Source organism: Mixophyes fleayi, chromosome 7 (assembly GCF_038048845.1).
Source record: "Mixophyes fleayi isolate aMixFle1 chromosome 7, aMixFle1.hap1, whole genome shotgun sequence".
Lineage (NCBI taxonomy): Eukaryota > Metazoa > Chordata > Amphibia > Anura > Limnodynastidae > Mixophyes > Mixophyes fleayi.
Window position 1 is genome coordinate 96,873,818 of NC_134408.1, and position 23,202 is coordinate 96,897,019.

At 40.5% G+C, this 23,202-nt stretch overlaps 1 protein-coding gene across 3 annotated transcripts in view; it reads left to right on the forward strand.

Annotated features, from left to right (window-relative positions):
* Positions 1–221: 221 nt before the first annotated feature.
* CD28 (CD28 molecule) overlaps positions 222–23,202 on the forward strand; it is a 42,593-nt gene continuing 19,612 nt past the window's right edge. For all 3 annotated transcript variants that reach the window (XM_075178597.1, XM_075178598.1, XM_075178600.1), the window contains exon 1: positions 222–462. In XM_075178597.1, coding sequence (XP_075034698.1) covers positions 408–462 — 55 coding nt within the window. In that variant the 5' untranslated portion in view covers positions 222–407. The remainder of the gene's footprint in view (positions 463–23,202) is intronic.

Sequence of the window (23,202 nt, forward strand, 5' to 3'; positions counted from 1 at the left end):
CAGATTGTTGTGGATAGGAAGATTTGAGAAACAAGAAATGAAACAATAATCTTTTAAGATATTTCACAAAGTGCTGTTGTTGCTTAATGTTGAGTAGAAAGTTGAAGTCATCAATCTGGCTTCCTGCTTGTATGAGGTAGGTCTGAATGAAAACCTATAGTGACAGCTTTAGTGAAAATAGAGGCGGAGACAGTCATAGGAAAAAATGATGGAGACAGATATTAAATTCACTCTGGGGTCTGAAGATGAAGGTGAAACATGTTTCCTTCCTGTGAATGCCTTAGTCTGTTGTCTCTACTGCACAAATGATGTGTGAATGAAAACTCAAGAGTGAACTTAAACCAACTAGATTTGGCCCCTTTTTCACACTTTCACAGGTGTATTGAGTCCTACAGTTTAGTGCAGTCATGGTTCAATGGATGATCTTGTCTGTAGGTCTTATCACGCTGGTTCAATGCATAGGTAAGTCCAACAGTACTTGGATATAAATCTACATGTTTCTTGTAATAACCACTGTAAAGCAAAAGTATCAAAAACATGTCATTACAGGACAAATGTAAAAATTGTATGCAAAGTTGTTTTATATTTGAGTCGATAGATTGGGGTATTTAAACATTATAGGTTGGTGGATTTAATAGGAATGTTATCTGTAGTCACAACTAGTAATGTACGCAGTTGTGATATTTGCTGCAGAGCTATTATGGGGTAAAGAATGAATCCCCTCATCTTCCTCCAATGGAATTTAAATTGGCAACAACCTAGCTGGCAGGATTGTGGTTCCTCGCTTGTATTAACACTCTTACTTTTTCAGCCTGTATAAATTCTGTAGGTACCCATGCTATTTTTAATTAATAATCTGAATATTATGAGCATTTATTTGGGGGTATAATTCACAAAGAGCTACTATAACAATGATTAACTTTACAAATGGATGTCCATTAATTTCTAATTAAATTTTCTATTTTATAATCAAGGATTCTGCAATAGCATATTTATTTATGTTTCTACTGCATCATTCTTGAAAACAATATACTGACAGCTTCCCTGTAGCATTAAACTGATTTGCATATTTGCAACAATGTTTCAAAACAGTGAAAACAGCAGACATGGCTGATTACTAAGCTGTATTTTGTGTATGAATGGAAGGGAGATCTTGGTGCTCTGCCCTCTGCCATTCTTTCACACTGAAGCCATACTCGTGAGCTGGAGATTTCAGATGAAAAGCAGAAGAAACTTTTTCGATATATTCTTATTTTTCTAATATATTACAAATCATTTATATCAATCTAGTGGATATTTTTTAAGTTGTATACTTCCCTGTGGAAGATCTGTAGACATTATATAGAAAAGAGGCTCTACATAGTGCTTTTAGCATTGTTGTCTTATTGGTTAACTAAAATGACTTAAAAATATAAGTTGTCTCTTTCATAATTATAGTTACGATTGGTTATATGATTAGGCTTTATTTACACCATATTTTAATAGTATGACAATATCTATTGAAATATTTTCTTTTTTCACTTAAATTTATTATTACATTTTTCTGTCTCTGCTTTTCTGTGTCTCAGTGTAGTTTTCAATTTGCTGATCCCGTTGTAATCAAGTAATCACATAGTGTAAACTCTCCTGCTTTGCCAAAAGTTATATTTTGTTAATAAACACAAAATGGGACTTACTGAACTGTTCATCCTTCAACCTTGTGTCCACTGCTGACACTTTTTGTTGATTAATGTATGTAGAAGCATTGCCCACAAGTAATATTTAAATACACAATGTAAACAGATATTTGCGGTTATCTGTCCACCGCTATATATTTGACTCCGTTATACCACTGAGGTTTGGTTAGTGTTTATTATTTACAGTACGTTTGGCAGCTCTTGGTTAGTCTCTGTATTTCACTGATTTAGGATCACACTGATTGTTAACACATATGACAAAACGTACTATGAAAATATGTTTACTTTGCTGGATTAATACCATAAAATCTAACTTAAATTTGTGACAAAAGCTATGATTATATAAAAAAGAAAACCTGAACTGCATAATACTAAGTTACATAAGCTAACATACATTACTTTATTTCATCATGGTTGAAAAAATGAATACAGTATCAATCTATGATAGCATGGAACCAAATAATTAAGTTATAGATTTGAAGTTGACGTTCATGCACTATATATAGAGTATACATTTCACATAACACATTCACACCATCAAGCAATATATATATTTTCGGAGAATGATTTTTAGACATTAAAGAAATAGAAATGCATTCCAATATTGTTTTTGTGTCAAGCAAGCCATAATCTGAACTAATTTTGAATAGTTTAAATACATTTAGGATTTAATTCAACAACAGCCATACAGTATGGTATTTTTCGAAATAAGTACATTTTAGTACAAGCAGACAATGATGGCCATTTATGACCATAGCACAGTTGCTCCTGCCTTTCCTCTCTGCTTATACTTTGGTACACATTCTAACGTAATAAACAATAGTCTGTCTGCTCCGAATGTTTTGCATCTTGTGTGTGGTTCTACTCCTGTGTTTGGGGTTCAGCTGTACAAACATCAAACACTGCCTCCCTCCCTGTTGGCACAACTCCTTTAAATTGAACTGTTCCTGACTTTCTGAAATGGACACTGTTTTATCCTCATGAACGTATTTTTTAATTCTAACTGTTTTCCCAGTTTATCTTGTAAGTTTGCTAGAATTTCCACCTCTTTTAATGCATTTACTTATCTCATCATAACAAAATCTTATTTAATTTTTTTGCCCATTTTAAGTACAATGCTATTCACAGAGAACACCTGGGGGTAAATGTATCAAGCTGAGAGTTTTCCTGTGGGTTTGAAAAGTGGAGATGTTGCCTATAGCAACCAATCAGATTCTAGTTATCATTTTGTAGAATGTACTAAATAAATGATAGCTAGAATCTGATTGGTTTTTCAAACCCACCGGAAAACTCTCAGCTTGATACATTTACCCCTTGGGGTTTAAAATGTATTAAGGAGCGATTTTTGCAAATCACCGAGATTCGATGACTTTGACAGCTAAATTTAAAACAGCAATGTGTTTAAAGGCAATGTCTTGCCTTTAAACACATTGCTGTTTTAAATTTAGCTGTCAAAGTCGCCGAATATTGTCGATTTGCTAAAATCACTCCTTAATACATTTACCGCCTGGACTGCAAACATTTGTCACTTTGTAAAAGATGTCACTCTATCATACACAGTTGACCATCATGGAAACAGTGTTCAAGCTTATTAGCAGTTTGCTATACATAGGTCTAAATGCTCCATGTTTTTATCAATGCTGCACAGTCTTTCGTATGGGTGCTGACAGACGTCATTATTGCATAGGACTTGATTTAAAGTTGGACGCAAGTCCAACTGCGACCCACAAAAATGTACATTGCCACACTGTTTATGGAGAGTAAAATGAGGCCACATTTAGAGATAAACATAAGCTGATGTTGCCTTTGTGGCACTGATGCCTAGAAAGGCAGATCTGGGGGTGTAAGCACAGGTTAAATATGATAGGGGCGTGCACAAGTATTTGTGTAGAATGTCCCCTGGAGATGTGACCTAGATAGACTAGACTGTAACTCCAGACATACCTCTTTGGAGGTGTATCTGTTGCAATTCCTGAAGGTCATGTAAAGATATGTATCGTAAGTATTTAAAAAGGATAATTAAATTAACACATTTTTAAAAAGTGTGCCCATCCCACCACAATATATGTAAACAATTTCAGCGCTATAGCGTGGACTGGTTACTACTAAGCAGGGAGACAAGAGGCATAGGGTACCCCTGCATAGGGCAACTAACACTAGGCAGTGTCATTCTGCTTCCTCACACTATGACAACAGCATTTGGTCCCCATCTTATAATGTGGCAGAGCCACAGCCCGATCAGCATGGGGCAGAATTCCCTAGGCAAATTCAGCATGAAAAAAATGTGCAGATCCCCCCTTCAAGTACAATCTAACCCAATGATGAATAGAGTTGGGGTTCAATACAAGCCATTGTTATGTGCGTATTGTCGCTAACCAATAACGATTGTCGAACCTCGAGTTGTGTTTCCAAAGCACAGAGATTTATTCGCAAATAATAGAATATATATATGCTCAAGCGAAGTAATAGTAAATACAGCCGCTACTTATCGCAGGCGCTCTGGATCCAGTGCAGTCATTCAATCCTGAAGTCTGGGGACAAGATGTCTGCACTCTGGATCACAAGCTGCTGCTTATATACACAATTAAATACAGTAATACAATGAAGATGGTATAGCTTGCATCTATTGGTCTGGGTCTCAGGAATGTCCAAGGGGTCGTCAATCATTGGCTGGTTCATCCTAAGGAATCCAAAGGAGGGGTCATCTCTGCAGGGGGTATGCTCTGCTCTTCCCGCCAGGATTCCTTAGTCTTAAGTAGTTCATAATTCGATATCATTCATAACTTGCGTATGCACTCTGCGATTCCCTCGCAGAGTGAACCGAACAGTAGGATATGTAACAAGGTTCATTATGATACCACTCATGATGTTATTCCTTTAACCCGTTCCGTGTATTTCACTAATATGCATGTAACTCTGATATAACATATAAATACTACTATATTTCGACATAACTGACTATGTGTTGCAACTATCATTAATGTGTACTATTTTATAAGTATGCGTGTTTGTGCGAATGTATGGTAAAAGACCAATTTCTGTTGCTGCCACGTGTAGTGGATGCGTACGCCCTTTCACGCCGTAGCGTGCCCTTGTACGTCGATGCGTACCATACGCATCTTTTCAAACAAAGACAACCAAGTTTGCTAGACTTTAATTGAAATGACTTTATCCAATTTGTTGACTTCGACAGTTCCACCCTTTGATAGTGTAATAAACTATCACCCAATCACCGTTTCAAGTTCAGGATTATACAATACTTCTTCACAGACCATGGTCTCGGTATCTGGTACCACCCTCTTAGTCTCTTTCTCAGTGGCACTCCTATGAGACCATTTTCCACACTTCAACACAGTAGGAACACATTTGACAACTAAACCAATTGCTAAGATGACACCCAGTATAAGGAGAAGGAGCTTACCTACACTCGCAATCATTTCCTGTACACACTCCCCCAGACCGGAGAACCATTTTGCTGGGTTCAACCATGAGAACCAACCCGCCACCTTTTCCCCGACCTCATATAAAGAAGAATTATGGCTCTTTCGAAATTCCCATTTCAGCTGCAAAATTTCATCCATCTTCCGGTCTATAACCTCTTTAGGGTCATCAGTATTATTAGTAATGTACGTGCAACATTTGACACCGAACTGGGTGGCCAGTGTCACACAGTACCCACCAGTAATAGAGGTGAGATAATTTAGTACCAGTCTATGTTGCACCAACTCCTTTTTGTACGCTTGTAGCTCCCTTCCAGTATACCTGAAAGTGTCATCATACATCTCGGTGATATTATCTATTAATTTAGCTAGGTCTTGGATATATTTAAAGTTTAATGTTCCCCGAGCGGTCCTGGTGAGATCTAGAGCAACCATAACTTGGAAACTAGCAGTTTCACTAATCAATTTTGTAGCTATGGGTTCCTCACCAGGAATCATATTTCTCTTGCCACGGTGTTCATACTGTGTGTGTATGTATGGTGGTGATGTAGTCTTGTGAATATCTACCATTTCTTCATGAGTAATAGTCATGATTTCAGGAACCAGTTTAGCTAAGAAACACAAGCCCTTGGAACTCGGAGTTACCCAGGAATAAGCTTTTCTTCCACAAACAAAATACACATCCTCAGGGAGAACATAAGGAACAGTATGCCCATGAATTATATCACACAGAGTTTTGATAAAACTACCCATGCCTAGTGTCTCCATCTGCTCTAGACACGTGTCGGCATTAATGACATTTTTACATTTATCTGTAGAGACTTTTCCAATGGATACCTTCTTATGTTTGGTTATACGCCCTAATTTGTGACCTCCATCAACATTCCTGCCTAGTAGTGACCTTGTTAGTCTCCCTCTAAAATGAGTGTGGCGAGCCATTGTCTGATCTGATAGGTCAGCCTCCCAATTCTCCAGGCGCTTTGCATGAGATATGTTTAGGCACAGCAAAGATCTGCCTATGGAGTATTGTCGAAGCGTCAGACTAGGGGACCTAGTATTATTGTACCTCCCTTCTATGGGCCTCCCACCCCTTAATTCGAGTACTTCTGATATGTTTAGAGGGAATGGCACTAGTCCTATGTTATGCTGCCCTTGAGGCACGTGAGAGCACACCCAACACTCGGTTTGGTTTAGCACCTTACCCACCAGGGAGTGATAATCCTCCAAAGGATGCCCACTTATATTCAGAGTACTGGCGGACTGGCATCGTTGGATGCATCTCTCTTCAACTATGGAGTCGCAGAACTTGCAGATACAATACTCATCAGACAATAGCCCCTCACATTGCCTCCGAGTTCCTGAGCTAGCAGACATTTTCATAACCGCTGGACCAAGTTTGATAACGGGCTGCTCTGAGTATCCTATTAACTTTTCTTTGGCCTCCATTTCATCCGTATCACTCCCAGAACTCTCCTCCGTCCTCCATCCTCCTTCACAAAAATAGAATGTCCTAGAAAAAGTAAAAACAAGGAAAATCCTGGAACAAAAGAAAAACAAAAACCGCCACTCCATCGCTGGAAAGATAGTTCTGAGGCAACGTTTCTGGTTCAGGTGTCTCAACTGCAGGTTTTAGGTCTCCCGGAACAGGCTCACAAGTGACAGCTCTATGTCGTCGGTCTGAGTTTTGTCTTGCACTTTCTCCGGATTATGGACTCTCCTGCAGTGGGTGGAATGGACCCAAGTGTCTCTCTCTGCAACCTTCAGTGATGTAGTACTGGTCAGCAGCACTTGGGACGGGCCTTCCCAACGGTCTGTTAAACAACCTGAACGTAAGAAATTGCGGATCATAACATAGTCTCCAGGTTCAACATCATGACAGTTCGTCTCTGGCATACCAGGTGACAGCATTTTTAGTTTTTGTTGTTGTTGTTTTAGCTGTCTACTCATTCTTATAAGATATTGTACAGTCACTTCATTATTACACTTCAAGTCGTCTTGTGGATTCACGATCAAATGAGGTTGTCGTCCGAACAGTATCTCAAAGGGGGGCAGATTAAGAGGAGGTCTGGGAGTGGTTCGAATGCTATGGAGGACCAACGGCAAAGCCTCAGGCCATGCCAACCCAGTTTCAGCCATTATCTTACCCAGTTTGTTCTTTATAGTACCATTTACTCTCTCCACCTTACCACTGGCTTGTGGTCGGTAAGGGGTGTGAAGTCTGCTACTGATTCCCATGAGTTTACACATATTTTGGAAGATATCACCAGTAAAATGGATACCCCTATCACTTTCAATGATTCTAGGGATACCGAACCTACACACAAAGTCTTGTACAATTTTCTTTGCAGTGAACACAGCAGTATTAGTGGCTGCCGGATATGCTTCTACCCAACCGGAAAACACATCAATACACACTAACACATACTTTAGATTCCTGCACGGTGGTAATTGGATATAGTCAATTTGTATTACCTGAAAAGGTCCGTCTGTAGGAGGGATGTGGGATGGCTCAGTTGGAATAGTTTTCCCAACATTTTTCCTCAAATAAGTAAGACATGACATTGCTTTCTTACCAGCTTGAGAGGAAAATCCGGGAGCACACCAGTATGCTCTCACCAGTTTGCACATACCTTCTTTACCCAGGTGAGTCAGGCCGTGTGCTGCTTCAGCCAGGCTTGGATAGTATGTTCGGGGAGCTACAGGCTTACCTTGTCCATCCCTCCAGAGTCCTGAGGACTCTTGACCACATCCCTTTGCCTTCCAGACCGCCTTCTCCTGCAGGGAACACAAATCTTGCATTTCAATTAATTTCTGCGTGTCTAATGTCTGAAAAACCATCATAGTCTCGGTCGATACAGTCATAGGTTGCCCTGCTGCCCATTTAGCAGCTTCGTCTGCCCTGTTGTTGCCCAATGACACTGGGTCTTCTTCAAAGGTATGGGCTTTGCACTTTATGACGGCTACTGTTCTGGGTAACTGAATCGCTGTCAGAAGTCCTTTTATGTGTTGTGAGTGTGCTACTGGTGTACCTGCTGCTGTCGTAAAGTTTCTAAGACGCCAAAGGGCCCCAAAATCGTGCACTACCCCGAAGGCGTACCTAGAGTCAGTATATATATTGGCTGATTTACCCTCTGCCAATTCACACGCTCTCCTTAGTGCTACTAGTTCCGCCACCTGGGCTGAGTGAGGTGGGCCAAGGGGTTCAGCTTCTACCACATCCTGGTCGTCTACAACAGCGTAACCAGTACATAGCTCTCCTGTCTCTGTCTGTCTATGGCAACTTCCGTCTGTATAAAACGTAAAATCTACATTTTCTAAGGGGGTGTCACATATGTCGGGCCTTGCAGTAAAGGTCTGATTCAGGTGTTCCATACAGTCATGCGTGTCAGTATTCTTGCCTAACTCATCATCAACCAGGGTCTCCTCACCTCCCACCCTTTGTGTCTCTAGAGACACATACGGAAGGTATGTAGCTGGATTTAAGGTGCTACATCGTTTGATGGTGATGTTTGAGGGTGCCATCAGGGCTAGTTCCCACTTTGTGAATCTAGCTGAAGAAACATGTCTGGTTTGGGCTGAATTTAACAGAGCTGATACAGCATGGGGTGTATAGATAGTTGAATTATGTCCTAATACTACGTCCTCGCTCTTACTCACCAGAAGAGCCGTTGCTGCTACACTTCTGAGACATGTTGGGAGTGATCTTGCCACATTGTCTAATTGTGCACTGTAGTATGCTACCGGTCTGCTAGCGTCACCATGTTTCTGTGCGAGGACACCTGCTGCACAACCATCAGCTTCTGTACAAAATAGCTCAAAAGGCTTTTCATAATCAGGTATTCCCAATGCAGGTGCTCTAGTCAGACTATCTTTAAGATTAAAGAACGCTTGCTCTGACTCTTCTGTGTGTACAACACGTTCTGGTTTTGAGGAAGAGACTAGCTCCTGCAATGGTAATGCCAGAATAGAAAAACCTGGGATCCAGGACCTACAGTATCCACACATCCCCAAGAAAGTACGAATCTGCTTCTGGCTCTGTGGCAGGGTCATGTGTTGTATGGCCTCAATTCTGTCGGTTGTCAGGTGTCTTAGCCCCTTAGTGAGGCAGTGTCCTAAGTATTTGACCTTAGTCTGACATGGCTGTAATTTATCCTTTGCCACCTTGTGCCCTGTTTATGAAAGATGAAGCAACAACAATTTAGTATCATGTAAACATGACATAAAAGAATCAGAGCACAACAACAAATCGTCCACATATTGAATTAGAACAGACCCATTGTGGGATTGAAAGGATTGCAAACAGTCATGTAAGGCTTGGGAGAAAATACTGGGGCTGTCAATGAACCCCTGGGGTAGTCTGGTCCATGTGTATTGCACTCCCCTGTAGGAGAATGCAAAAAGGTATTGGCAGTCAGGGTGAAGAGGGACTGAGAAGAAAGCAGAACATAGATCAATGACGGTAAAATGACTGGCAGACGGTGGAATCTGCATGAGGATGACAGCTGGATTCGGCACTACGGGGAATTGGCTCTCAACAACTTTGTTAATTCCCCTTAAGTCCTGGACTAATCTATAGCCCCTCCCCCCATTCTTCTTCACAGGGAAAATGGGACTATTTGCTGTACTGGCAGTACGAATTAAAATCTCTTGATGTAACAGCCTCTCAATAACGGGATATACCCCTAGTTCAACCTCCGGTTTTAATGGATACTGTGGGATTTTTGGAGCTATCCTACCACTTTTTAGATTGACCATGACAGGGGCTACGTTTGCCATCAGTCCAGTGTCCTGTCCATCTCTGGTCCATAGGGAACCTGGTATTTCCAGCAACATCCCCTTTACTTGAGATGGACTTTGTTCTATAACAGGAGAGTGTAACATTAACCTTTGAGGGGTGTCCAATATGTCCTGTACCTCATGTGCAACCTTCTCGGGTATATCTAGGAACACACCATCTGAAGTACAGTATATGACACATCCCATTTTACATAACAAGTCTCTCCCTAGCAAGTTAGTAGGAGCCGCTGCAGCTAAGAGAAACGAATGCTTAGTATGCAGAGGGCCGATAGTAAGTTCAGCGGGTTTAGTTAGAGGATAACGTAACACTTTTCCCGTTACCCCCATAGCTGGAATAGTTTTACTGGTCACCTGTAGATTGAAAGGAGAGGTTATCACAGATCGGGCCGCCCCTGTATCTACAAGAAAAGTTTGTTTCCTACCAGCTATGTCAACTATCATTGTTGGTTCTTCACTCTGACTCTCAGTTAACCTCACTGGCTGTAGACTACAGGTATGACCTGACCCCTAGCGCTGACTATTGACTTCCCGCGCAGCATTTGCTGCCGTAATATGCGCGGGTAGATGTGAGTCTTCTAGTCTATGTGAATCCCTCCTTGGATGATATCTATGTGACCCACCCCTATGTGTATTGAGTCTTTCCTTTTTACAATCTCTCCTGTAATGTTCTTCCTCGTTACAGTTGAAACACCTTATCACTTTAGGTTTCCTGTTATATGGGTTGTATGCTGGTGGTCGTGTATGCACCCCTTCTAGAGCCTGTATACTTACCGTCATTAACTTATCACTTTTCTCTTCCCTTTTTCTAAAAAGGTTCTTGTCATGCTCCACAGCAGACTCCCTAAGAGAGTCTACCGTGACGCCTCTCCAATTAGGTTATGTGGTTTGTACTCTCGTCTTTAAATTTTCTCTAAGGCCATCCATCAGTACTCCTACAGCTACCTCTCTGTGATGTGGATCCTCACTTATGTTGGATATCCCAGTAAATCGTGCGATCGCTGTTATAGCTCTAGCAAAGTAATCTGAGGCAGTTTCACTATCCTTTTGTTTAATGGTGAAAATCTTACTCCAATTTACTACTACTGGAAAACAGATGGCTAAGTGTTTGACAATTTGCTCTATATTCCGTTGGTTAATCTCATCAGTCAAGGTGTCATCTTCCTGCAACAAACAATCTTCAATAAATTTTTGTATGTTAGTATTGGGAGGAAGACACGCCCTCAACACTACCCACCAATCCTTACTGGTTGGTTCGTGAGCATTCCCTAAATCTTTAACAAATTTCTGACATTTAGCTAACTCCTTTCTAGGGTCTGGGAACTCAGTCATAATGGAACGTAATTCTGATCTAGTCCAGGGACAATGCATTGTAACATTTCTTAAAGGAACTACACCATCCTTATCCGGTTTCCCATTGGGAACTGATATTGTGCGGACTGGGAACGCACCCTCTGGTACGCTGACTTCAGGGGACACTACAGGATTTACTGGTCCTAGGTTTAGAACGCTTTCACTCCTAGTGATCACGCTACTCTCACCTATATCAGCCATTTTCTCATACTTGCGCTGAGCCTCTAGTACACTAACAGCATGGGCAATGGCCGAAATCACAGTGGGTTCATCTTCATTTTCAGATACACTTGATTGAAACTGGCTTAAAACGGGGTACAATTTAGCAATCTTTCTATTTTCAGTTTTAACAACGGCTGTACTTACCCCTCCCGCCACATAAGGTGGCGGGGGCACGCTTGCGCTGAGTTCGCCACGCTTCTCAACGGTTACATCCGCCTTGCGCGCGCTTTTCGCCACGCCTACTTCCGGTTTGCATTCGCTGCTCTGCCACGTGTTACCTTCCATTTGCCACAATTTTAAACAATCATTATGTCTATTTCTCTTTTTCGTTGACTTGATCAACCATACTTTATCTTTTACAGTATTTAGTACCTCTGCATTAAAACTTCCTATTGTTGGGAAAGGCCTATCACAAGCTTTGGTCATCTCGACCCACGTGTCACAATACACAGTTACGTATGCACCATATTTCTTACACATGAGAAACCTCGCTGAACCAATAGGGCCTTCCTTAGGCAGTACACTGACCATCTCTAGCGTATGCTTAGCACCCATGTTGAACAATATACCTTCTACCCGGAACACAGACACACCGCAATGCTCTGTTCCTTCCGGCCAAATGTGAAATACAGACACACCACAATGCTCTGTTCTTTCCACCTAATAATTTCAACTCTGTTGCTATACTCACCGCTAGAGATCTATAATGCTCGGTGAACGTATTTCCTTTAGCCGCGTTCACTCGCTTTTCTCGCACCAGGCGAGGATCCCTTATACAGAAATATCACTGTGGGCCCCAAGGGCTATCAGCTCCTCGATACCCTGGCTCAACCACAAAAATCTGCTGAGTTTATTATCGCTGGGAGCGCAAGTTAATACAATTAACCTGCCTTTCCAGTATAATTCCTCCTAGCTGCTTCACCAATTCGCACTAACGGTGCGATCGGATCGCACTGCCTACCAATACTAATTATTAGCAAACCTTGCGATCTATTGGTAGCGCTTTGCGAAAAACACGTTTTCGCATTCGGTATACCTGCCCTGTATACCGTCCTTCAGTTGGGCAATCCGCTTCGTCAGACAGCAACTGAGCACAATCCACAATAAAACAGTGTATCTACGTTACAACATCACACACTATACACCTTTTTTGCGCAGAAAATCAAAAGTTCCCAACAATAGTAATAATGTCTCAGAGGCTTTCACAAGTAATTATACTATGCATGTATAATAACTATCAAAACGATTGTTTAACCACATGGCAAGTCTACCGGAAGTTCGCGTACGCACAGCAGGAAATACACATACGCTAAGCAATGCAATACAGTTAAAACGCACAATGACAGAAAAAAGAAACAGTTTTCTCTTTTGTCCCTAGATTCTAGTTAGCGTGCCCTAGATAATGCAAAACAGACATTCGGTTTCGCAACACAGAGTAAAATTCAGGTTTTGAACACCATGCGTTCTTACCCGTTTATGACGCGTCTCCACCCTTTGTTGAGGAACCGAAATCCGTTGGTCTTGCGTATCATCGGCAACGAAACCTCCAAAGCTCACGAGCCCCCAAATTGTTATGTGCGTATTGTCGCTAACCAATAACGATTGTCGAACCTCGAGTTGTGTTTCCAAAGCACAGAGATTTATTCGCAAATAATAGAATATATATATGCTCAAGCGAAGTAATAGTAAATACAGCCGTTACTTATCGCAGGCGCTCTGGATCCAGTGCAGTCATTCAATCCTGAAGTCTGGGGACAAGATGTCTGCACTCTGGATCACAAGCTGCTGCTTATATACACAATCAAATACAGTAATACAATGAAGAGGGTATAGCTTGCATCTATTGGTCTGTGTCTCAGGAATGTCCAAGGGGTCGTCAATCATTGGCTGGTTCATCCTAAGGAATCCAAAGGAGGGGGTCATCTCTGCAGGGGGTATGCTCTGCTCTTCCCGCCAGGATTCCTTAGTCTTAAGTAGTTCATAATTCCCTATCATTCATAACTTGCGTATGCACTCTGCGATTCCCTCGCAGAGTGAACCGAACAGTAGGATATGTAACAAGGTTCATTATGATACCACTCATGATGTTATTCCTTTAACCCGTTCCGTGTATTTCACTAATATGCATGTAACTCTGATATAACATATAAATACTACTATATTTCGACATAACTGACTATGTGTTGCAACTACCATTAATGTGTACTATTTTATAAGTATGCGTGTTTGTGCGAATGTATGGTAAAAGACCAATTTCTGTTGCTGCCACGCGTAGTGGATGCGTACGCCCTTTCACGCCGTAGCGTGCCCTTGTACGTCGATGCGTACCGTACGCATCTTTTCAAACAAAGACAGCCAAGTTTGCTAGACTTTAATTGAAATGACTTTATCCAATTTGTTGACTTCGACACCATTGACTGAAAAACATGCTTAAGCATATGGACCCAGGGTTGCCAAGAGGAATTCAGGGCCCAGGTACAACAACTTCATGGGGCCCCCTCATAGTTGAGAATGTAAAAAATTGCTGATGGGTGCGTTCATCAATTGGGGGAGTGGCTATGCATCATTGGGCGTGCCCAGGCCACCCTCCTACAGAAAAAAATCCTGCATTGTGTACTCCATTGAACGGTCACCAAAAATTGGGATTGTCCCACTAGAATCACAACATTTCACAGACTCTGCTGCACTCTCCTACCTGTTCTTCTCACTTTCACCACCTGTGGCTGCAGGTTTCTTTAGTTGCGGCTTTTCTGGATCCTGGAATGTTGGCCCTATTTGGAAAAAAATGGCTACATTTAGAAAATTACAGCCAGCCCCGGCGTTAAATCAATAGCACCCACGATTAATAATTAGGCCTTCCTCCAGCACCAACAATAAAATAATAGTATTCACATTTCAGAAATATACCTATTTCCCGCAACCATCACTGCCATTAAATAATTCATAGTTACATTTAATAAAGAGACCTAATTCTCCCCAAACTCACCCCCACATTCAGTAGCCCCTAAACCACTCCATCTTAAATTAATAGTCCCCACTATTGTGCCTCTCTCCCCTCCTTTTTCCTCATACTGTGCCTCTCCTCCCCTTTTTTTTTTCAAGCTGTGCCTCTCTCCACCCCTTTTTCTCATGCTGCGCCTCTATCCCCCTTTTTTTCTCAAGCTGTGCCTCTCTCCCCCCTTTTTTCTCATGCTGTGCCTCTCTCCCCCCCTTTTTCTCATGCTGTGCCTCTCTCCCCCTTTTTCTCATGATGTGCCTCTCTCCCAGCCCCCTTTTGTCTCATGCTGCTTTCCTCCCTTTTTTTTACTTACCTTTCTATTAGCTTCTTTCTTCTCTTCTGTCTTCTCTCCTCTTGCTTCTTTCTTGGTCCTCTCTGCGCTGCTCCTCACTGAATGTTGGGTGTAACTTTGATGATGTCACGCCCGACATTCAATGTAAACAGAGCAGAGAGGAAGGAGGAGGGACGCCGGCGCCGCGATCACATGAGTATATGGATTCTTTTTATTTCTTTTTTACCACCCTGCTCCCCCACCAATGAAATGGCTGAGCCCCCAATCCGCCTTTAGCCACCCGCATTCCCACTCCCTTCCCCGTGAAAGAAAAAGAAGTGGCAGTGAGGGCCCGGGTCGGGCCCGTTGGCATGCCCGGGCACGGGTAATTAGTACCTGGCACCTCCCCTCTCGACGGCACTGTGTGGACCTACAAGATCAGAATGTCCTGTCAGCCAGGGCCCAATAGAACATATAGTTCTACAACATTACTGAATAGTAGATAAACAAGCAGCAAGTTTGCAATGCTTGATTTTAGACAAATTAGAGGTGGTGGGAGGTGGCATGTCCTAGCTTCACTCTAAATTGCAGTGCAAAAACAAAACTGTCTATATTGGTGCGCTACATGCAAAAGCACCCAGTGTTTTCCCTGCCTACAAAAAAAAATGTATTGGCACCCCTTGCATTGCAACATGATTTGTCCTGGAGCAAGTTTTTGCTCCTAACTCTAAATGAGGCCCCTAAGTATTTTAATTAAAATAAAAAAAAGCCCTTTTTACCCTATTCTTCACAAATTTACGCTGTATTTTGATATCTTAAGATACATGCAACCCAAAACAGAAATGTAAGGTTGCAAATTTTCTCTTGCAGGTATACGACTACATTCAGGCTGAACAATTACGGCATGCTCTGAATGAGGCCTGTAGTTAATAAGGATGAATAAAACCCACAAAAGTTCAACCTATTCTTTATTGATTAAATGTGTTGATCCAAAGAATCAAAAAAATAAAACCCCAGCAAAGTAAATGACTATTTAAGCTCTTTCTTATTGAGCACTTAAATAGCACCAAAATTAATTTCCTGGATCCATCGCCCCATAGTACAATTTAATAACCAGAACTGGTCTGATAAGACAAATAGTATTAAAATTCCTCAAGATTCAGCTCTACCATGCCTTCACCCCATCTCCACTAAGAACAACCAATGCCTCCTCAGTAAGCAGTATTGACCTTCAAATGGCTGTTCCAGAAGTACATACATAGCAGAAGGTGTAGACCAGGTGGCATTAAAATTATGATACACATATTGGGCCTTATTCATTAAGGTATGTAAATGCCAATATGTGACGTATTTTGTGTACAATAACCGCCTGCCAAGAACATGCATAAGTGAATGCAGCAACGTCCACTTCATTATCGAGCACAAAGGACCCTTACTACAGCCTATGATTTCATGGGTGGAATGGGGAGGAGAATGGGCGTATGCATGTTGTCAATGTACAAGAAGAACGTGCCAAGCTTAAGCATACACAGCAGTGCCCAATTCAAGCCTTGGGCATCTCTAAGGTAATATTTTTCTGTTGCATCACTTGCACCAGCTACAGATCGGGTGTAAGTGCTGATTACTAGTGGTGACGGCTGTGTATGCCTGCTAGAACATGTGCTTGCAATCAGTAAAAATGCATTTTATATGTAGTAGACATTCATAACATACTAATAATTGCATTTTATGGGGAGAGGGGGGGGGGTAAAAAAAATGTTTTTGTTTTAATGTTTTGTCATTAACGACAATACTATTAATAGGTGACATTAATTGAACATGTTTTTTTCTTATATGCATTTTTGTGACTTATATTCCACATGTGTATTGGATGTATCCTGCAGTGTATTGTCTGTTAGAACAGAGCGGACATAGACCCGTGTTTATCAAAGGATGTATCTTTACTTCGGCTGCTTTTTTTTTTTAAAAAAAATAAATAAATGTGCAATACGTTTGTTTTGCGTGCCTCAATGAATCAGGCCCATTGTCTTAAGTAGACCAAATGGAAGGCTATACACAATTTTATAGATTAAAGTTTTTTCAGTTTAAAATATTTTAACTATTAAAATAACTGATATTAGCGTAATCAAGAGTGAGTAAAGTATTAAAGTATGAATGGTAAGCTCATATTAGAAAGGCACCAACACCGCCACTTGGCCTATTTCAAAGATGTGTTTAGAGGGTAAATGAGTGTGATATAGAACCATTACAACTATTGGGAGGACCCATATAGATCCAGCAACCAGAGCATTTATGTTAATTTAGTTTTTATATTAGCCTACTAAACTCCACTGAAATCTACATTTATTTTTGGAATTATATGTATGAATTGTTGAATGCTTAGTTTGCCAATGTAACTTCTTTCATTGCTGTCAATTGTCAGATTGCTGTGAAAAAGAAAATGAGGTGAGCACAGACTTGAATCACTTTGAATATACTTTTAACTCTTGCATAAAAGAAGATACATTTTAAATAAACAATTTGGTCAGTTGATCATTGTAATTTTTCTAATATTGGTTCATTCTTTGTTATTCTTTTTTTATTGTAAAAGATGTCATAGAATACAATAAAATATTATTTATTAGACATCAAATGAATTGCATTGATGCTAGGAAGAATAATAACAACCCTTTTAGATGGTCATTTTGCTTTTTAAAGTTCACCTGTCACCTCCACACTGTGAAGTCAGCCATATTGTGGGATGAATCAATATTCTTAAGAATGAGGAAACAGTCTAGCCAATTCAATAGAAAACAATGAGCCTTGAATAATTATCCATAAAATGTGTCAGTGATGTCATTGGTTCCTAGTGAATTGATAATCTTTATTCTCACGAAAAAAATGGTTAGGTGACCTTATTCACCTTTAAACACAAATTGACTGCTATGAAGGAGAGGCTGCCAATAAAGGATAGGGAGATGACAGATATCATTGTGATCTATTTTCATTATATTTCAGCAAAAAAAAAACAGATGCTCTCCTCCTGGATTATTCGCAGGAAAACTTTTAGACATTATTACAGACACAGACAATAGGGGACCAACAATGGGTCTCATTTACGAAGTTCTCTTGATACACACTGCAAAAGTCCTTGGTTTTACAATGATACACCTGTATTGCCCACCCAACACATTTCAAGGTGCATGCCTACTATCCACCCTTGGGAGAAGCGCTCTCAAACTAGAAGCACATCTAGATGTGCAAAGGTGTCCATCTCCAGAGATTCACTGTGCAAATGTGTAACAAAGTCCAACCTCCTACCATTTTAGTGCCCCCCTTTTCATTAAAATAAAAATTTTCAGTTTTGCTCCTAAAGTGCTGCTTGGGTAAGCCTAATTTATGCCTTATATTGATCATGACCATTAAGGGAAAGTAAGACAACGATTTTTACCTGTTTTAATATATTATTTGAATTCAAACTAAACAATGGGAGAACGGGTGGGGTACGTGAATCCGTCACTGTGAAGCCCAACAAGATTTAAAACAACAGGGGAATCACGATTTCTATAATTCCTACACTGCTGAAATGACCACTTACCAAATGTCAGACCTGCATTTTCTTTGGCATTTCAAATCGCTGTCCAGTGTGTAATCCGATTGGCCTAAACATGTATACTATCAAATGACGTGTTTTACTGTGGAGAGACTGAAAATGATGGTTTTAAAGTGGCAATACCCGAACCCTACGCCTGTATTACATTATACAGACGTTGGGTCTGGGTATTGTGGCTTTAAAACTGGCATTTTCAGTCTCTCCACAGTAAAACACGTCATTTGATTGTGTACATGATTAGGCGAATCAGATTACACACTGGATGGCGATTTGAAAAGCCAAAGAAAATGCAGGTCTGACATTTGGTAAGTGGTCATTTCAGTAGTGTAGGAATTATAGAAATCGTGATTCCCCTGTCGTTTTAAATATTGTTGGGGTTCACAGTGCCGTGGTAACGGGTACCACCGGGGAGAACAAGAGCCATAAATGTGTGTATTGGGGCACTCCAGGATTTGTACTTGCAATATATGCTGTTTAATTTCTTGATACAATTCCATAAATCTTTATTAACATTGAAACTCAATGTGTGAAGCCAATGCGCGTTTCGCTAATAGCTTTTTCAAAGGCAAAAAAGATCACACCACACATGATGCTGTCTTATAGAGCAATATTAAAATTCATTTGACTCCAGAATTAACAGCCCAATAGGGATACATAGGGCTTGAGACATTAGATTAGCTTTATTCTCTGCACTTCCTGAAAGAGATCTAGGATAGGTTCAAAAGAATAGTGAGATCTATAAGACTGTGCTAGTTCAGTGAGCATTAGACTCTATTTAGAGTTTGTCACTTAAAGAAATATATACATTCCCAGAGTTATCAGGGTAAATATGGATAATTTAAAAACCTTTCAGATGGCATAGTGCTACTTTGCCACAACAACAATATAAGGGACATGAAAGTGCCCTACCCTTGTAGTGGCTTATTAAGATTTCGGTCAGAAACAGCCTTATTTGATAATTTACAAGGATTTGTGTTAAACTCGCAGCCGCCATGGTTCACATGCTGGACTAGCATGGCAGGTGTTCTTAGGAACATTATTGGGACTTTACAGTCAAGGCCAAAAGTTTTGAGAATGACACAAATATTATTTTTCACAAAGTCTGTTGTAGTTTTCATGATGGCAAATTGCATATACTCCAGAATGTCATGAAGATTGCTCAGATGTATTGCAATTAATTTCAAAGTCCCTCTTTGCTATAACAATGAACTTTATCCCAAAAACAAAATTTCCACTGCATTTCGGCCCTGCCACAAAAAGACCAGCTGACATCAGGTCAGTGATTCTCAAGGTAATATAAATCAGAGTGTTGACAAGGACAAGGCTGGAGATTTAGTTAGAATAACAGACTGGAAGCTTTAAAAGGAGGGTGGTGCTTGAAATCATTGTTCTACCTCTGTTAACCATGGCTATCTGCAAGGAAACGTGCAGTCATCATTGCTTTGCACAAAAGGACTTCACAGGCAAGGATATTGCTGTTAGTAAGATTGCACCTAAATCAACCATTTATCAGATCATCAAGAACTTCAAGGAGAGAGGTTTAATAGTTGTGAAGAAGGCTTCAGGGCACCCAAGAATGTCCAGCAAGTGCCAGGACCGTCTCCTAAAGTTGATTCAGCTGTGGGATTGGGGAGCCACCAGTGTAGAGCTTGTTCAGGAATGGCAGCAGGCAGGTGTGAGCGCATCTGCAAGCACAGTGAGGCGAAGACTTTTGGAGGATGGCCTGGTGTCAAGAAGGCCAGCAAAGAAGCAACTTCTCTCCAGAAAAAACATCAGACACAGACTGATATTCTGCAAAAGATACAGGAATTCCCTTTCAGATTGTTTGGGGCATCTGGAAAAACGCTTGTCCGGAGAAGGAAAGGTGAGTGCTGCCATCAGTCCTATGTCATGCCAACAGTAAAGCATCCTGAGACCATTCATGTCCGGGGTTGCTTCTCAGTCAAGCGAGTGGGCACTCTCACAATTTTGCAAAGAACACAGCCATGAATAATGAATGGTACCAAAACATCCTTCAAGAGCAACTTCTCCCAACCATCCAAGAACAGTTTGGTGGCGAACAATGTCTTTTCCAGCATGATGGAAACCTTGCCATAAGGTAAAAGTGATAACTAAGAGGCTCGGGGATCAAAACATTGACATTTTGGATCCATGGCCAGGAAACTTCCCAGACCTTAATCCCATTGAGAACTTGTGGTCAATCCTCAAGAGACAGCTGGACAAATAAAAACCCACAAATTCTGACAAACTCCAAGCATTGATTAGGCAAGCATGGGCGATCATCACAGTATGTGGCCAAGAAGTTGATTGATAGCATGCCAGGGCGAATTGCAGAGGTCTTCAAAAAGCAGGGTCAACACTGCAAATATTGACTCTGCATAAATTTAATGTAGTTGTCAATAAAAGCCTTTGACACTTATGAAATGCTTGTAATTTTACTTAAGTATACCATAGAAACATCTGACAAAAAGGTCTAAAAACACTGAAGTAGCAAACTTTGTGAAAACCAATACTTGTGTCATTCTCAAAACTTTTGCCCATGACTGTACATCTTTTACCCTAGATAGGGGCGCAATAATATCTTTAGTCCCTTTATAAGAGTTCTATATTGTGGAGTTATTAAATGCTGAAAAAATTCTAGGAGTGATCAACAATTTACATTGAAATATTAAGAATTGATATACCAGCAGTAGCGTGCTATTGCAGTGGTTAACTGCTATAAAAGATTTTTTATATTATTAGTTATTATTGAGTTTCAATGTTAATAAAGATTTATGGAATTGTATCAAGAAATTAAACAGCATATATTGCAAATACGAATCCTTAAGTGCCCCAATACACTCATTTCTGGTTCTTGTTCTCCCATTGTTTAGTTGTAATTTATGTGTGGGAGAATGTGGTCAATGTGGTCAACTATTTAAAACAGGCAAGAGTTATAATCTAATTCGGTTTGGTGCTATTGAACAGTATTGTTTGCATTGTGTCTATAGATAGGATTATCTGCCAATGTGCAACATGGATAACACCTAAGGAGTACATACACTGAGCTGTTGCAACACTCAAGTCATTTTATGGACTATAATGTACTATGTACCCACATAAAGGAATGCCCCTAAAAAGGCACTGTCTGCTTTTAAATGAAAAATAATAAATATAGATATCATTTACATAATCTCACTCAGCAAAAAGAAATATTGCTCTGTGCGGTTCCACAAAATTACATTCACCAGTGCACCTACTTGGCAAGGACCATTGACATTTTGCCCCAACTATCCCCCAAAGCCTGTACAATGTGCTCCTCGTTAAGCTTCATCATCATGCTCAGCAAATTTGCACTCTGCACTTGAGCAAATTGAGGAGCATAAAGAACCCAATCCTGTTTTTGCACTGTGCAGCAGATATTTTGTGCTTTGCATGTAATCTATTACACAGATTTCAAGTGGTTCAAAATACCCCAGGCATTATATACTAGAGGATTCAAAAGTTAGGAATTTGCTGAAAATTTACTTGTAAAATTCCCATCCATGTACTGGTTCGGTGGAGCACTTTGATAATTCAAAGTGGCACTAAATTGCTATATCTCTGTGTTTGGTTGAAAAAGACAGTAATCTGAATCAAAACCTGATCATGATCAATCAGATGCTGTTTGAATCTGCCTAAAAATCGGTATGGCTAATTAATGCTTTGGTTGAGCGAGCGAGAGGCCCCATTCACTTGGCTAATCAAATTAATTGGTCCATGCTTGGCTACCTTCACATTGTATGTGGGTCATTCCATGTCAGTTCAACCAGGGTTGTCCACCACCCATCTCAGATTTCTACGAAAATATTTTAGTTAAGATAGGATGTCAAAACAACTATTTCTGCCAAATATCTTGACTGTCTGACAGTTGTTTAAATATTGATTTTTCAATTTATTAAATAATTTACTAATCACTGCGTCTTTATCTAGTTTATTTGAAGTATCATGGGTGTTTATTAAGGAATCGACACAAAATTTTGACCCCTAAGGTAACTCTTCCTCCCGAATCCAAAAATCCAAACTAAATTACTTTATCTGCCTCATGTTTTGTGTTACGACAAAAACGCATGTTTTTCGAATATAATTAAAAATGCTAGATTCAATTGACATTAGGGATCCCATTTTTTTGGCGGTGTTTAGAAAAGGAATAAATTACTACCACAAAAAAATCAGCTGGGTACTCTGTTTCATAGTGGAAAAAAAAATAATAAAGTTGAGGCTCGATTACTGCTGTACAGCATACATAATTTACACATTGTTAAAAACCATACCAAAGAAGTGAACTAAACTGAGGGAAGGGACAGGAACAGAAACTGATGGGAAGGGGATTCCCTTTAGAGAGACCAAAACTGAAACTTTCCAGAGAAAGAGAGAGGGAGACACAAAAAGAATTAATCATGCCAGCTGCTCATTTGGTAGTCTTTTAAATACCAGAAAGATGCATATCGGTTTAAGGGAAAGAAGACTGCTATGGGCTAGGAGCACCCTAGTATGGTCACCTGTGTTTATTAGCAGGGCTTGGGCCCAGCTGTGATAGAAACACAATCTGAAATATGCAATAACTGCACAAATTTTGTCAGACAAGCTTGGAACCGTATCCCAAATGGTGCAGGAACTTTTATCTTCAGTAGCTATTCACAGGGATGCCAAGAGGAAGTCAGGGCCCCTGTACAACAACTTCATTGGGCCCCCCTTATAGTTGAGCATGTTAACAAGTTTTGCACCACTGCAAAAGTGGAACTTGGTGTGTTCAAATAATTGTGGGCGTGGCTATGCATCATTGGGATGTGGCTAGCAGGTGAAAACCACTAGGCCACCCTGTTACAGAAATAAAC